This window comes from Octodon degus, unplaced genomic scaffold, assembly GCF_000260255.1.
Source record: "Octodon degus isolate 3935 unplaced genomic scaffold, OctDeg1.0 scaffold00010, whole genome shotgun sequence".
Taxonomy (NCBI): domain Eukaryota; kingdom Metazoa; phylum Chordata; class Mammalia; order Rodentia; family Octodontidae; genus Octodon; species Octodon degus.
In genome coordinates this window covers 21534070-21547832 of record NW_004524586.1, presented here as the reverse complement: position 1 = coordinate 21547832, position 13763 = coordinate 21534070, and the positions used below count along the sequence as shown (strand labels likewise).

Sequence of the window (13763 nt, the reverse complement as noted above, 5' to 3'; positions counted from 1 at the left end):
GCATGTGGTGCTGGGGGATTGAACCGCGGTCCCTGATGCTTTTGCTAAGCTTGTTCTAAGTAGGTGCTTTAGACCACTGAGCCATCTCTCCAGCCCTTGCCATTGGTCTTGCAAGAGAGTTTAACTCCTTATTGGAGCCACCCTGACTGGATGGAGCCCCTCCTGTCTCTGCTTCTTCACCTGTCCCCTGCATCCCTCGCACCTCTTCTTGGCTCAGTTCCCTGGACCTTTCCTTCCCTTCTTCACTGGGCTGAGCTCACTGTCTTTCAGGTCTGACCACAACATGACATGAGCAGCCAGCGTCACCACTCACAGCGATCCCATCCCACCCAGTGCTTTTCCTCCTCACCTCTTGGTCACCATTGACCCTCTCTCATCGTTCATTTATTTATGTGTTTGTGCATTTACTTGGAGATGCGATCTCACTCTGATGCCCAGGCTGGTCTCTAGTGCCTGAGCTTAGGTCCTCCTGCTTCAGCCACCACACACTGCCCCCCCCTTTTTTTTTTTCTTTTTTGATTTAACTCTATCTTTTCTGCTGGTGTCTGAGGGGGACGTTTGTGTCGTGGGGCAGTAGGTCCTCAGGACAGTATCCGAGTGAGTGGGGTCTCAGAGCTATCTGAGGAAGGACAGACCCTCTGCTGTGGAATAATGAAGGGAGGAAGCACCAGGATGTGCTCCCCTCCTCCTACCCCCTCTCGGATAACAAGATTGAGTTGCAGCAGGCAGGCTGCACACACCCTTCCTCTTAGTCAGAGACCCTGGAGTTTGGAAGGACCTGTGGCATTGCCAGGGCCTTGGTGGGTCTGTGGACTTGAGTAACTCAAAGCACTGCTGAAGCAGCAGGGTTTCCTGTGATGCCAACCACCAGGTAAATATTTGGAGACAGCCTTGTCCAGGCTTGAGGTGGTTTTCTTCCTCCCTTCAAGTCTGGGTTGGTCCCTGGCCACCTTCAGGCTGGTGGCCCCAACAGACCTGTTTGAAGTTTCCCAAGTGCAGCTCTGAGTGCCTGACTGCACTGTTTGCAGAGGGTCCGCTTACAGCTGGACTGCTGACAGGGCAGGAAGGCCAGCCCTTGATCCTGAGGTTCAGGGCAGGGTCACTTGAGGGGTGAGGGGACTGGGCCTTTCACATCCAAGTCTTTTGGGGCTCTGCTCTGAGAATTTGGCCTGGTGTGGAATGAATCTGTATTTATTTAAGTGAGGAGGGTCTGGGGAGTCTCGGGGGACAGGCAGTGGCCAGGGAGGGAGGTAACGTGGTGCTCCCTGTGACTCATGCCTGTTCTTCTCAGGCAACAAGCTCATCAGAGGCTGCTGACTAAGACACAGGCCTGTCCAAGAGTGAATCAGATAGTGTAGAGCCTGCGCATCCTCTAGAGCCTGTCACGTATACGCATACTTATACCGCCATGGTTACCCTTTATTTTGTTTTGATGTTTTTCCACTTTGAATTCTTCTCCACATTCCCTCTGTCTGTGCTTTTTGTGGTCTTCTTTCTCTCCTGGAACCCAGAGGGCTCCCAATGCATTTGCTAGAGATGTCACTGAGCCTGTTGACCTCGGTTGCAGAATTGATTCTTACCATTTTTAGTGGGGTGGAAATCAATATTTCATGAGAGACTGGAAGTGGAAGCTGGCTGTTGCTCCTCTGTGCCGGCCCTTGTCCAGAGGTGAATGGGGACATGGCTTCTTGTTCTGATTGCAGCTCCTTTTGTGAAATATTTCAGTTCCCCAAACTCCAAACTGGAGACTTGTGTGTTCTCTGGCCCAGATTCAAGAACTTAGTTGATTGTTAAGGAAATTCTTTGGTTATATTTTTCTCTTAATATGGTAATCCCTTTTTTCACTTGGGCATTCTTTTGAGGGAATTGGGTAAAGGCTGTTATTCATGGTTCAGACCAAGCAGTTGTGGGTCACTGGGACTGAATTTCTATGTGCCCCATTGGGAAGTCTCTTATCCTCCTCACTTGGTGCCAGGAGTGGGGGTAGTTCGTGTCACCTGACAGTTTAGTGAGTGTGTGACTATGTGTTAGAATCTGGGATTGACTAAGTAGACTATAGTCCAAATCTAGCCCTGCATCTGTTTTTGTAAATAAAGTTTTGTAGGAACACAGTGACATAGAGTCTCTGGCTGCTTTGATTCTGCACCAGTAAAATTGATTAATTAGCGTGGAGACCCTATGGCCCACGATGCCAAAAATATTTGTTTTCTGGTGTTTCCCAGAAAAAGTATTTTGGCCCTTGTGGTGGATGATGTCCTTGACCTAGAAGAGCTAAGAGTGACTGGGACATAATATGCTCAAAAGAGCCAACCAAGGTGAAACACTTATGTGAGCAAGGGAAACAGGGACAGAAAGTGGATTTCGTGCTTTCTCTTGGGAGGGACTATGCTGCTTTGGTGAAGATGGGGCTTTCGTCTTCTAAATTAAGCAGAGGGAGCCTTATGTTTGCCTGTTCTGTGATACTGAAAGAAAGGAGATTACTGAAATTCCCACCTATTTTACACATGACTTGTCCAACTTTAGCAGTCTGCCAGATCTTCTAAGGTCTTGTTCATTAATTTCAGGTGCTCCTTTACTAATAGCATTTTTTATTCCTGGGTTCTTGAGTGTAACTGCTTAGTGGTGGTCACGGGCAGATTTTATTAATTTGTATTGAGCATCTCTCTTGGCCAAACTCTGTTAGCTGAGGAAGATATAACAACAGCAGACAAAAGCCGTGAAGCTTAAGATCCTGGGTGGGAAGCAGGTGAAGTGAGATAAATATGGCAACAAGTGTGAGGAAGGAGACAGAGAAGATGAAGAAAAGGCGCGAGAGCTGGGCAGCTGGGGTACTGTGCTTGGGAACTTCCCCGAGGAGGGAGTTGGGAGGTCATAGAGCCAGCCATCGAGGACAGGTGGTGAGGACAGCTATAGGTGGAGTAAATTTTTTTTCAGCCTGGAGGGCTTGGATCTTGGATCAAGTGCAAACTTATTTTCTAGTGAGTTTATTAGAACCTTTCACACCACAAGCCAGCATTTCTGGTTAGCTGGTTTCTCTGTGTATTTTGTTTTTCCTTGACCATGGTTCTTTGGGATTCCTGCTTTTTTTTTTTTTTTTTTTTTCAGAACCAGGGATTGAACTCAGGCCCTTGCACTTGCCAGGGACGTACTTATTCCACTGAGCCATCTCCCCGGCCCCACCTGCTTATCTTCTAGAAACAGCCAAGGTCTTGTGTAGTCAATTCTTGAGAGTCTGAAAATAACAAGGGTTTAGAGGATTTGTTTCCCTGCTCATTTGTGGCAGGAGGCTACAGTTTCCCATAACTTGTTTCATAAAGCCATGTAGACCTTTCTATGGCAAGAAGAAATAACACTGATTATTCTAATAAACATGCTAATTAACAAGTCACTTTTGTCAAACAAGGCCCTGGAATCTGATAACAGAAACATGTGACTCTTGGCATTTCTCGCATTGTTTTGTCTGCCATGCCACTCATAGAAACCATTGGCCCTCCCTGTGACCACATTTTGTTATGAATATATATTTAATTATAACGTGTCCTTTGTCATCGACCGTGTCAGATTATTTTTATACAAAAGCGATTATACAAGAAAAGGAGATTATACGTCTTTTAAATGTTTTAAAGTAAATTTAGAGAGAGCCCTGTCTCCTGAGCAATGCCCCTGCTCATGGGCCTGCACGGGGCCCGAGGTCATGAGTAATGAAGGCCCCAGCGCGGGTTCAGCCCCCTGCATCGGGTCCTGAGGTGCGGCTGTTCTGTGTGCCCAGCCTCTGCGCACGGTAGGCGCATGGCCTACGGCCACCATTTGCAGCTGCTGGGACAGAGACTGCTGCTTTAGCTTCCCCAGCCCCCACCTGCAGCCTTACGCAAGTCAGACCATGTGAGCGTCACTTACCCCGACTGGAAGGCCTGGCCCCGGCTAACCGAAGCCTTAACCCACGTTTCGGGTCCCAAGGGATTCTTTTAAACTCTCATTTGTTCACTTCTTCACTTCCTCGTGGATCTTGTAACTGTTTATTGCACGTCTGCCGTGGCCAGACACCGAGTGGCAACAGCTACCATCTGAGGTCAGTGGATAAAAGCAGGTGTATCAGAGGGCTGGGGTATGAAGAGGAGAAAAGTGACACTTGGCTGGTGCAGTGTTTCTCTTCCTCTGGATGCCACAGAATATATACACTCATTGCCTGGTAGCCTTCCACAGAGAATTGTTGACATTTTGTGGTTCAGTGGCTATGTGACATGGCAGACATTTCTTGAGATATCTTAAAAGAGACTAAATATTGTGGTGGTAATCAAAAAATGTAAGGAGGAAGGTGATTACGCTTTTCCCTTTGCGTTCTTTCCCTCTCTGCTTTTGCACAGCCAGCCTCTGTCTCCTCTCTCCTCCCTCTCCCTGTGCCTGCCTCACTTTTCTTACCTGCCCTACCACACCGCCTCTCATCCCTCCTCGTCTGCTACTCTGTCTAGACAGCGATAATACCGTGGCAGCTGGGAGCAGGAGTGGTGGAGACTGAACGCTCTGCTTCTGGCCCTGGATATATTGGTAGCAATCTCAGTGTCCATGCGGCAGATCCCTCCTGCCCTGGCCTCTCCTCCGTTTACCAGCCACCTTTGACCTTGAAATCCTGGATAACCTTCATCCTCTCCAATCCAAATTCTATGTGTCTCGGTGTCAGTCAGCTTCATGAGTGGTACAAGCTGGGTACTCACAGGCCCGGGGCTTGGAAAGGTCCCATGTTCTGAGGTCACCGCTTTCATTTTATCATTAATTTGTATTTTGTACTAGACATCTAATGAAAAGGTGGAGTGTACTGAGGGGCTTGGAGTCTTGGCTCAGGCGTAATTCTTATTCCCGCTCCTCTCCCTCTGCTGGATTCTGAGCTTTTGCTCTCCTCGGTCTCCTCAGACCTCTGCCCAGCCTTCCTTCCTGTCTCTGTGCATTGGTCACTGCTTTTACCCCCCCCCCCAAGAGGGATCGGCATGGCTGTTAGCGTTGGGTGTCACACCCCACAGCATCTTGGGATGGCGCATGTGCAGGGCTCAGGCTGACGCCACTGGGCAGGGACAAGCTTCTCGTGCAGTATCTAGTGTGTCTAACCTGACACACGTGGTAGTGCCCTTGGGCTCATGGCATATAGGTGGGAGTGGTGGGCCCTTGGAAAGGAGAGGGTACTGTCCCCACCCTCAGTGGGACACATGGCCTGGAGATCCACATTGTGAGGCTTGGTCGGTATCTACACTTGCCACTCTCATGACTGCCTTTGTGCTTGAAGGACAAAAATAACTAGCAAATAGAAAATATCAGAACAGAGGGGCTTATCTGCTGGTTCCTCTAATGGCATTTTAAGCTACTTTGAGAGCAAAGGGTCTGAGTTTTATTTCACACTGGGCCAGTCCTCAGAAAATCTTTGCAAATCTGGCCCCCAGCCCAGGGGTCTGCCTCATTTCTACCACTCCTCAGCTGCTCCTCCGCTTCTGTGCCACTAGCCCGGGCCAAGCACTCCCTCTCTCCTTAGGTCCTCAAGGCGGACATCCTTTCCAGGACTTCTCCATACCTAGTCCCCTTTCCTTAGGAGACATGGAGCTTCTTCCTGAGCACAGGGATATGCCATTTCCTCCACTGCATATTTTTTAAAGAAAATGAAAGGTTAGCATAACTGTTTCCAGAAGCCTCGTTGAGTCACTCAGTTGAGTTGCAGCCAGATGTTGCAGCATCTGCCTTTGAAGCAGACTTCACCCAACACAGGGCCAGGCTGGAAGCCCCAGCCCCTGAACATGAGTGTGCACCACAGCTGGCGGATATAGCTGATTTTGCAGATTCAGCAGCAAAATATGTTTATAACTGAGAAGCACTTTGTACCATTCAAAGGAGAGAAAAGAGCGATTGACTTGGGTCATTAGGTTAAAAAAAAATTGCCAGTGTTCCTTCAGTTTTGGTTTTATTGGTTGGCTTTCCTGTTCTTTCTCCAAGCCTCAGGGAGTGAGGTCACAGGGAAGGGAGCACAAGAAGGATGGAAGCCGAGCTGGGGTGGCTGTGGCTATACAGGGTCCTCCCTGGAGGATGGTTGGTCAAGTCACTCTCTAGAAAATTCCAGGAATCTCCTATCTTCTCACTGCTGTAGGACTTTGCCAGGATCTTCTGACCTCACTGGAAGTTGTGTACTAAGAGATTTATTAACTTCCCCAGGGCCTTTTTGATCTTACCCATGGAACTATTGTGTGGTAATAGAATTGTTGGTCTTCTGGAAAGAACCCTGATGGTCAGAGAGGTGACCATTGACTGTCACCAGGCTCCACTTCCTTATTTTAGAGGACATAAAATTGATACCCAGAGAAGCTAATCAAGTGGCTCATGCTCACAGTTAGTACAGTACTCAGACTGAACTCTGATGTCCTGCTGAGCAGGATACGTGTGATGTCTAGTATGTGGAATGTGAGATGCAGCGCATGCGCACATGTGTGTGTGCATGTACACATGGGCACATCTTGTCTCTGTACCACCTTGGTAGACACCGACAGAAAGCCCCAGGGGAGCCATCAGCGCAGTGTCTCTCAGCCCAGGCTCTGGGACGGTTCACATTAGCTCACTCATGGAACCCACAGTACCTGTGGGACCCTGGAAGCAAAGGCTTTGAGCTGGGCCTGTCCCTACTGCCTGCCATGGCTTGGCTGAGGATAAGTCTGACTCTTCTAAGGACACTATGGGGTAAACAGCAAGGCCAGAGCTTCACCTTGAGGACATGCTGGCTCAGCCCCCTTTGTCTGGTCTTTATTTGTTCTTCAGCGCGGCTGTCACCTGTTTTCGCACCTGCTCTGTGGACTTCCCTGTGCACTGATGTGGAGCACAGAGCAGCTCTTCCCTATCGGCTGATCCCCTGTTCTGTGCACCTGGGCCTTGGGCAGTGGGCTGGCGAGAGCTTCTGGAGGGAGGATTGGACTGGAGCCTCCATTTGGGAGCTGGCTTGGAGCCTGTCTTGTCAGTCCTCAGAGCCATTAGTGTGAGGGCTCTGCACATGTCCGAGCAGGAGGAAGGTCTGGGTAAGTGCAGGCCACGAGACCCAGGGGTGGACGTGTCTATGTGAGCAGGTTCTGCATGCCCACCTGCAGATGCAGGCGGAGCTCACCCGCATCTGGACTTAGCTGAGACATGTGTCCCAGCACAGATATTTTGGAGTCACTACTTTTCTTTCGAGCGGATTTCTCCTTCTGCACCATGATTCCATAAAACTTGTGTGGAAGGACACATTTGTATGAGAGTCCTTTCTAAATGTTAGGTTCTGGTATGAGCATCATCCCCGTTAGATGAACCCTTTTCCCTAGGCCAGGGAGTCTGCACCTCAGTCCCCTCACCTACAGCCTTTGTCCCTGTGAGCAGAGCGCTGGGTGTATTTTAGGCTCACCACTGTCACCAAGGAGTGATCTAGGGTGCCCTTATCAGCTGATGCTCCTGGTGATGACTCAGAGCAATGTTCTGAGGTGCCTTTGGATTTCTTTGCGTTCCTGGGGACTCACATGTCCACCTGGTGTCATTACATCTTTAGGTGACATCTGGACTGGTGGTGGCATGAGAACAGGCTGAAGTTGATGAGCAAGAGAAAGAAGACTTTTTTTTTGGTATTTTAAGGAAGGGTCTACACGGTGTTCAGGGTCGCACTACTAGTTCAGACTCATAGTGATCCACCTGTTTACAGCCTCCCAAGAGCTGGGATTATAAGCATGCACCACCACACCCAGAGGAAATTCATTCTTGATGTTGTTCTTGAGTCTTTGATGTCTACCCTGGTTCCATCCTGCTTTTGGACATGGCTATTTGGTTTCTTGTTAAGCTGGATTTTTTTGTATTCCTAGCCGAAAACACTCTGAATCACACAGATCATTTTCTGTATTGATATATACTCAGCTCTTGTGGAAGATGGTGGGCTGAGATGATGCTCATGGGGAGGACTTTGTCTGCTTTTTACCCTGTGGGTCCTGTTAACTTGTGCAGCGCTTCTACCTGTCACTCAGGAAGTGTAGAGGGCCTGGGTGGGTGCGTGGGCTTCCTGGCCCTGCACTGTGCTCCTAGGAGGCGCGAGTGAGTGCTTGTGGACTCTGTTCTCCCTCATATGTGGTATTCTCTTTCATGTGGGGCCTACCTCTATGTTTTGCTCTATCTAAATGGATAGTAAAGGTTTTCTTTCCCCAGGCTGTGGGCCAAGGTCTTCCAAGCTTTGGCATTGATCTACGCAGTTAGCAACCTGCCTGTAGCTGGTATTTTGTAATTTACATAGGCATGGCTAGCCTGCACTCCATGCCCAGGGCCTCAGACATGGTCCTGAGCTGTCTCTTCAGCCACTTGGGTGACAGTGCATTGAGCATTTTGGGTACTTTCCTAGAGTTGTTCTGCGTAACTTGAGGACACCATCCAGCAACAGGGATTTCCCTGCATGTCATCAGACAGGGTCCAAGGAGGAGTCCAAAGCAGGGTGGGAGGAACCTTGCCTGGCTCTCCCCAGAGGATAAGCTGCAGGTTTCTGATTTACATCGCAGAGTTTTCAGCACATGCCAGTAAGAGGATTTGTTGTCACAATTTTGAAAGTACACACCCCAAAAAGAATGCACATAACGGGCTCAAACTATTCAAATGTATGGGATTTGAGAACAGAAATCTGTGGAAATCATGACTCTATGGGAAGAGGAGATTCAGTCTACAAATGAAAGAGAAGACCCATTCCTAGGTGGCGATCATCACAGATGACAGCTGTAGCCCATCCCTACAGAAGATCCTTTTTTTTTTTTTTTTAATAGGCGAACAGATTAATTTATAGGGAGAAGGAATGGGCCAGGCTTATTGTGTGATTAAAGACCTTAGGAATTTTTGACTGGGTTTGTGTCCTGAAAGCACAGTTTTTATTCAAAGTATAGTTGCAAAATTATGCTTTCACTTCTTTCTTTTCTTTGTGTATTTAGGACAGGGTCTCCAGGGTCTCACTATGTAGATCAGACTCCTAGTGATTCTCCTGTTTTCAGCCTCCCAACAGCTGGGATTACAGATGTGTGCCACCACGCCCAGTCTCAATCACTGTCTCATTGCCCCCTGGGGGTGGGGCTGGCACGGTACACGGGATCGAACTCCGGCTGCTGTGATATGCCTAAGCAAGCGCTTTAGTCTGCTGAGCTGTCTGGCCGACCCTACTTGTCTTTTTCCTATTCATCTTATTTATCTGTCCTGCCTTCCACATGCCTCTCCTCTTCTGCTGTTCTCCCTGGCCCCTGCCTTCCATGAGGTGAGCAAGCCTGTGAGAACCCGCAGGGCCAGGGCTCACCCTGGACTGTCTGTGGTCCTAGAAGGACGTGGGCCCAGCGTAGCTGCTGGACCTGATAGGGTTCCTGAGGCCCTTGCTTCCCCATGTGACATCCTGTGTGTGTCTACAACTTGGGTCTTTCCGATCCCACCGTGGCGTGAGCCTGAGCCTGGCGTGAGTGATGGGACCCTGCAGGCCTCCCCCTCCTCTTCTTCCTCCTCTCTTCCTCTGCTGCTGTCAGGAGGAGATGCACCTGTCTGCCCTGCCTACTCCTCAGGCATGCTTCTGTGTGCTTCTGGGAGGCTCCAGCGAGATGGCGAGATGTGTGAGTGACTGTTAAGAGACAGACTGGTGTCTTGGACCTGGCCTGTGGCTGGGGCTGCTTCAAAGGGAGCCTCAGACAGAGTGTCTCCATCCAGGAGCCTGGAGCCAGCTTTGATGTGGGTGTGCAGGACGCAGCCTGTGGACACAGAGCAGGGGCGCCATAGGCGCGAATGGGTCTGGAGGGCCGGGCGGCCTCTGCAGGTCAGGGCTAGTGTGGTCGTGCCTTCCAGCCATGCGTGCGTCTCCTCCCGGATGTCCCCGTGGAGCACATGTCTAGACGGTGATGGAGTAAAAAAGCTCAATTATGAGCTGGAATGTGACCCACTGAAGTACGTATAGCCGCTGGCCCCACGTGGATGTGAATGGGCCCAATGGCCTGGTGCTCTCAGAGCCAGCCGGCACCTGCAGGGAGCCAGGCCAGATGGCCCCTCCGAGGCAGCGCAGCCTCAGGCAAGCTGTAAATCTGGTCTGATGACATCTCAGCCTATGGCCACTGGTTTTGCAGGGATTCCTGCCTATAATTAGATGTTTTCAAATGACAACTGCTGCATTCTAGGAGTCCAGGTCTGATGGCTGGAAATCAAATGTATCCTTTAGTTGTATCCTTCAGTTGAGCCAGGCTGCTCCTTGGCTAAGAGAAGTCTCTATTTCTGAGCCTCAGTTTCCACATCTGTAAACCGAGAGGAGTTCTGCTCTAAGTTGCAAGATTGCTGTGCTTTGTCCGATAGGCAGAGTGCTCACTCCTTTCCCCCAAATTTGGGATTTATGTGATAAAGCCCCTCTCCCCTGTCCTGTGTGTCTGCTGGCTTAGTTCAGCCTTTCCTCATAATCTGTGACACATCTGAGTGAACAGAAACTTAAAATGAGATGATAATTGGAGCCCGTCCAGTGCAAGGATGACTGAACGGCCACTATGTGACCACGTTTCCTCCTATGCCGGAGTGAAGGTTGCTGGTGGGGGAGACTCACTGGGCTCTCATCACTGGTGTTCATCTTGTCCAAGCCTGTGTGGTCCCCCAGGTGTGAACAACTGTGCTATTCTTAAGCCAGGCTTGTCCACGGGGTGCTGTGGCTCGTGGTGTCTGCAGTCAGCATTCCCTGGAGGCCTGGCCCTCCCAGGACAGTGATGGGCAGCTCGTAGGCTGTGATCCCTTCCCCTGTGCCCTCACGGCTGCCTACAAAGTGTTTGTCTGCTTCCCGACATCTGGACCTGAGCTCAGACTTCAGAACTGAAGATAGGAACAGAGTTGTCATTAGGTCTCTGTAGACACAGACAGAGTCTGTAGACAGAGTCTGCCTCCCTTCCAAGGAGGCCGGGGCAGAGGCAGGGGCAGGGACAGGGAAAGGGCAGGGGCAGGCGCAGATGCAGGGGCAGGGGCAGGGGCTTGAGCTACCTGCTGATTAAAATCACTAAGATGAGTCCTGCCTGGAGTCCAGGACCTGGTTCCCGGGTTGGGGCCAAAATGTGTCTGGGCTGTCACTCTTGGTCTGAGTTTGACTTCAGCATGCACCTCCTTTGGACAGGAAGGCCAGCCCATCCAGGCAGCTTCTGTCACCTGTCCTTTTGCCTGCCCCTCAGGGCCAGCCTAGAGTGTCTGAGTGCACATCAGCAGGCTGCCCCACCCTCAGGCTATTACTGCTGAAGTCATTCCTGGCAGGGGCTGCTGGCTGTGGCCCAGGGTAAACATGTCCCGCTGAGCTCTCTCTGCGTGCGTGCCGTTGGACTCTGAGGAGTGTGGGCCTGTGTGGGGAATGGTGTGGGGAGGGAGCAGGCCCCACAGCCCTGCAGGGGTGAGGAGGCCTCCGGCCATTCTCCCCAGTCCTAAAGCCCCCGTGACTCCTGGGTGATTTTGATGGGGTCCCGATTTATTCTGAAGATTGTTTGAGACTCCCGGCTCTGTGCAGCTTCCATAGACAGTGGTGATGGGGCTCCCTGGACTGGTTCCACCCAGCAGTGCAGCTCTTTGCCTGTAGGTCTCCCCAGACCCTTGGGACTTGGGAGAGGCCAGGGTGAATAGAGGGGCAGGAGTCCCACAGGCTCAGGATCCTTCCTAGGCTCCTCTCTCAAGCCACCCCAGATATGCTTACCCCAGTCCTAAATCCATGGCCTCAGCCATCTGCTCTGGAGGTATCAGAGCGAGTCTGTGCTGGTAGCTTAATTGTGATCAGACCCTGAACAGCCTCCTATCACCTCCTCTAGTATTATTCCTTGACGTGCATCCCATCCTCAGTATCTGTGCGAGAGAGCTCCTAGTGCAGGGGTCATGGCAGACTTCCAGGCCCCAAGAAGGAGATGTTATCCCTTAGCTCAGCCCCACAGGGCTGGTGTCTCCTCGTGGTCCCTCGCTCCCCAGGGTGCTGTTGTGTCTGTGCCCTGGTGCAGCTTGTACAGTTACACAAGGCTGCCCTTGTGATTGCAGGGAAAGCTGCCCGTCCTGCTGCTCGGCCGCTCCTCGGAGCTGCGGCCTGGAGAGTTCGTGGTCGCCATTGGGAGTCCGTTTTCCCTTCAAAATACAGTCACCACTGGGATCGTCAGCACCACCCAGCGAGGGGGCAAAGAGCTTGGACTGCGGAACTCCGACATGGACTACATCCAGACAGATGCCATCATCAACGTGAGCTGCCTGCTGTCCTTTCTTCTACTACCTGGGTCTTGCAGCGGGTTTTTGCCAGAGGAAAGCTAGGCTTAGGAGCTGGAATCAGGTTAGGATCCCCATAGTATTATCAAAGAGGTTCCCTTTGAACCCCTAAAGTAGAGGACACCAAAGGTGGTCAGTGCCCCGTTAGCATTCACTGCCACTCCTGTAAAGGGAGCCTAAGTTTTTTAAAGGCTGTGCTGAGCGGAGGTCTTCTGTCCTTCCCAAGCAGGCTTCATCAGTCCACTGACCCTTCAGGACCAGTGAGGATGTGGAGCCCTCCCTTTCTGGCAGGAAAGAGCATCCTCCAGGGGGCGTGAGTCCAGCTACGAGGACCAGAGTCCTTGGCCAGAGGCAGAGCATGGGGCCTGCACCATGCCATGTGGCTCCCTTATGGAGCTGGGGACTGTTTCAAGACTTTCCCTAATTAATCTCTTGAACATCTCATTTTTCCCCTTCAGCTCTGTCCCCAAAGGATTGGTGTTTCTGAGAAGCATTCTTTTTTTTTTTTTTTTCATCTTCCACATCTGTCTAATAAATAAGAAACACTGCATTTTGTATACTTGTTGCCTCTTGTAGCCCCCTGCCCTCAACTTTTTTTGTAATCTGCTTGAAGTCTGGGAACTAGAATAAACCATGTGGATTCCAGCCCCAGCAGCAAGGTCCCTCAGAGGGGGTTGTGAGACCTAAGTACCATGATCTTCGAGCAAGAGGCTTGCCGGCCTCATCCCAGGAGAAAGTGCTAGGTCCTGTCAGGCCTCTGGCTTCAGAGCCAAAAACTTTCCATTTATGTCACATTTCAGACTTTCTCAAAATGGCAAGGTCTTTTTATTCCAGCCAGTTATTGGGTCAGCAAGAACAAATCTGTGGGAAGAACCATGCACAGTGTTCAGCATGCTTCCGGGACGAACGTAGCTTGGACCATGTTATGTCCCAACTGTAACATTTTTATTTTTGTTTAATTTCAGTATGGAAACTCTGGAGGCCCCTTAGTAAACCTGGTAAGGCCTTTCAATGTCTATGTCTTGTTTTCATTTGTGCACAGGCTGTTTTGTTTCGCCTTTTTTTTTTTTTTTTCTTTTTTCAATATGAGCTTGCCAGTAGGCATTATCTAATTCTTTCAAAAGAAGCCCTGGAATCGCATTGTATCTTTGCTGTCACACACTGGACTTTTCTAGAAGGAATCAAGGGCTAGGGGACATTAGACCAGAGCTGCAGATGAATGCCGTGGAGCTCAGATTGGCCCGGGCAGAAGGCAAGCAGCAGCGCTGTGCGCTGCAGCAGGGCAGCGCTTCCTCCAGATCAGGCCTTCAGGGCATCGAGGGGAGAAAAGCTGGCCTGGCTCAGCAGTGCGCTCTCTGGGGGTCAGGGTGCCTCCCTGAAGACATCTGGAATGCAGAGGAGTTGCCCACTCAGAGCCAGTTTAGCTCAGTCTCCTATATTTGCATACTTACAGGTAAAAAGTAAAGCCTTTGGGTCATAGACTGTGGGCTGTTGAGGAAACTGAGGCTGTCTTT

The 13763-nt window shown here is 50.5% G+C and overlaps 1 protein-coding gene across 1 annotated transcript in view; it reads left to right on the top strand.

Moving 5' to 3' along the window:
* The window catches only part of Htra1 (HtrA serine peptidase 1), a 54611-nt gene that overhangs the window by 34601 nt on the left and 6247 nt on the right, over positions 1 to 13763 (top strand). Inside the window, exons 5-6 of the mRNA XM_004625746.2 lie at positions 12031 to 12225; positions 13215 to 13247. Of these exons, the coding sequence (XP_004625803.1) occupies positions 12031 to 12225; positions 13215 to 13247 (228 nt within the window). The remainder of the gene's footprint in view (positions 1 to 12030; positions 12226 to 13214; positions 13248 to 13763) is intronic.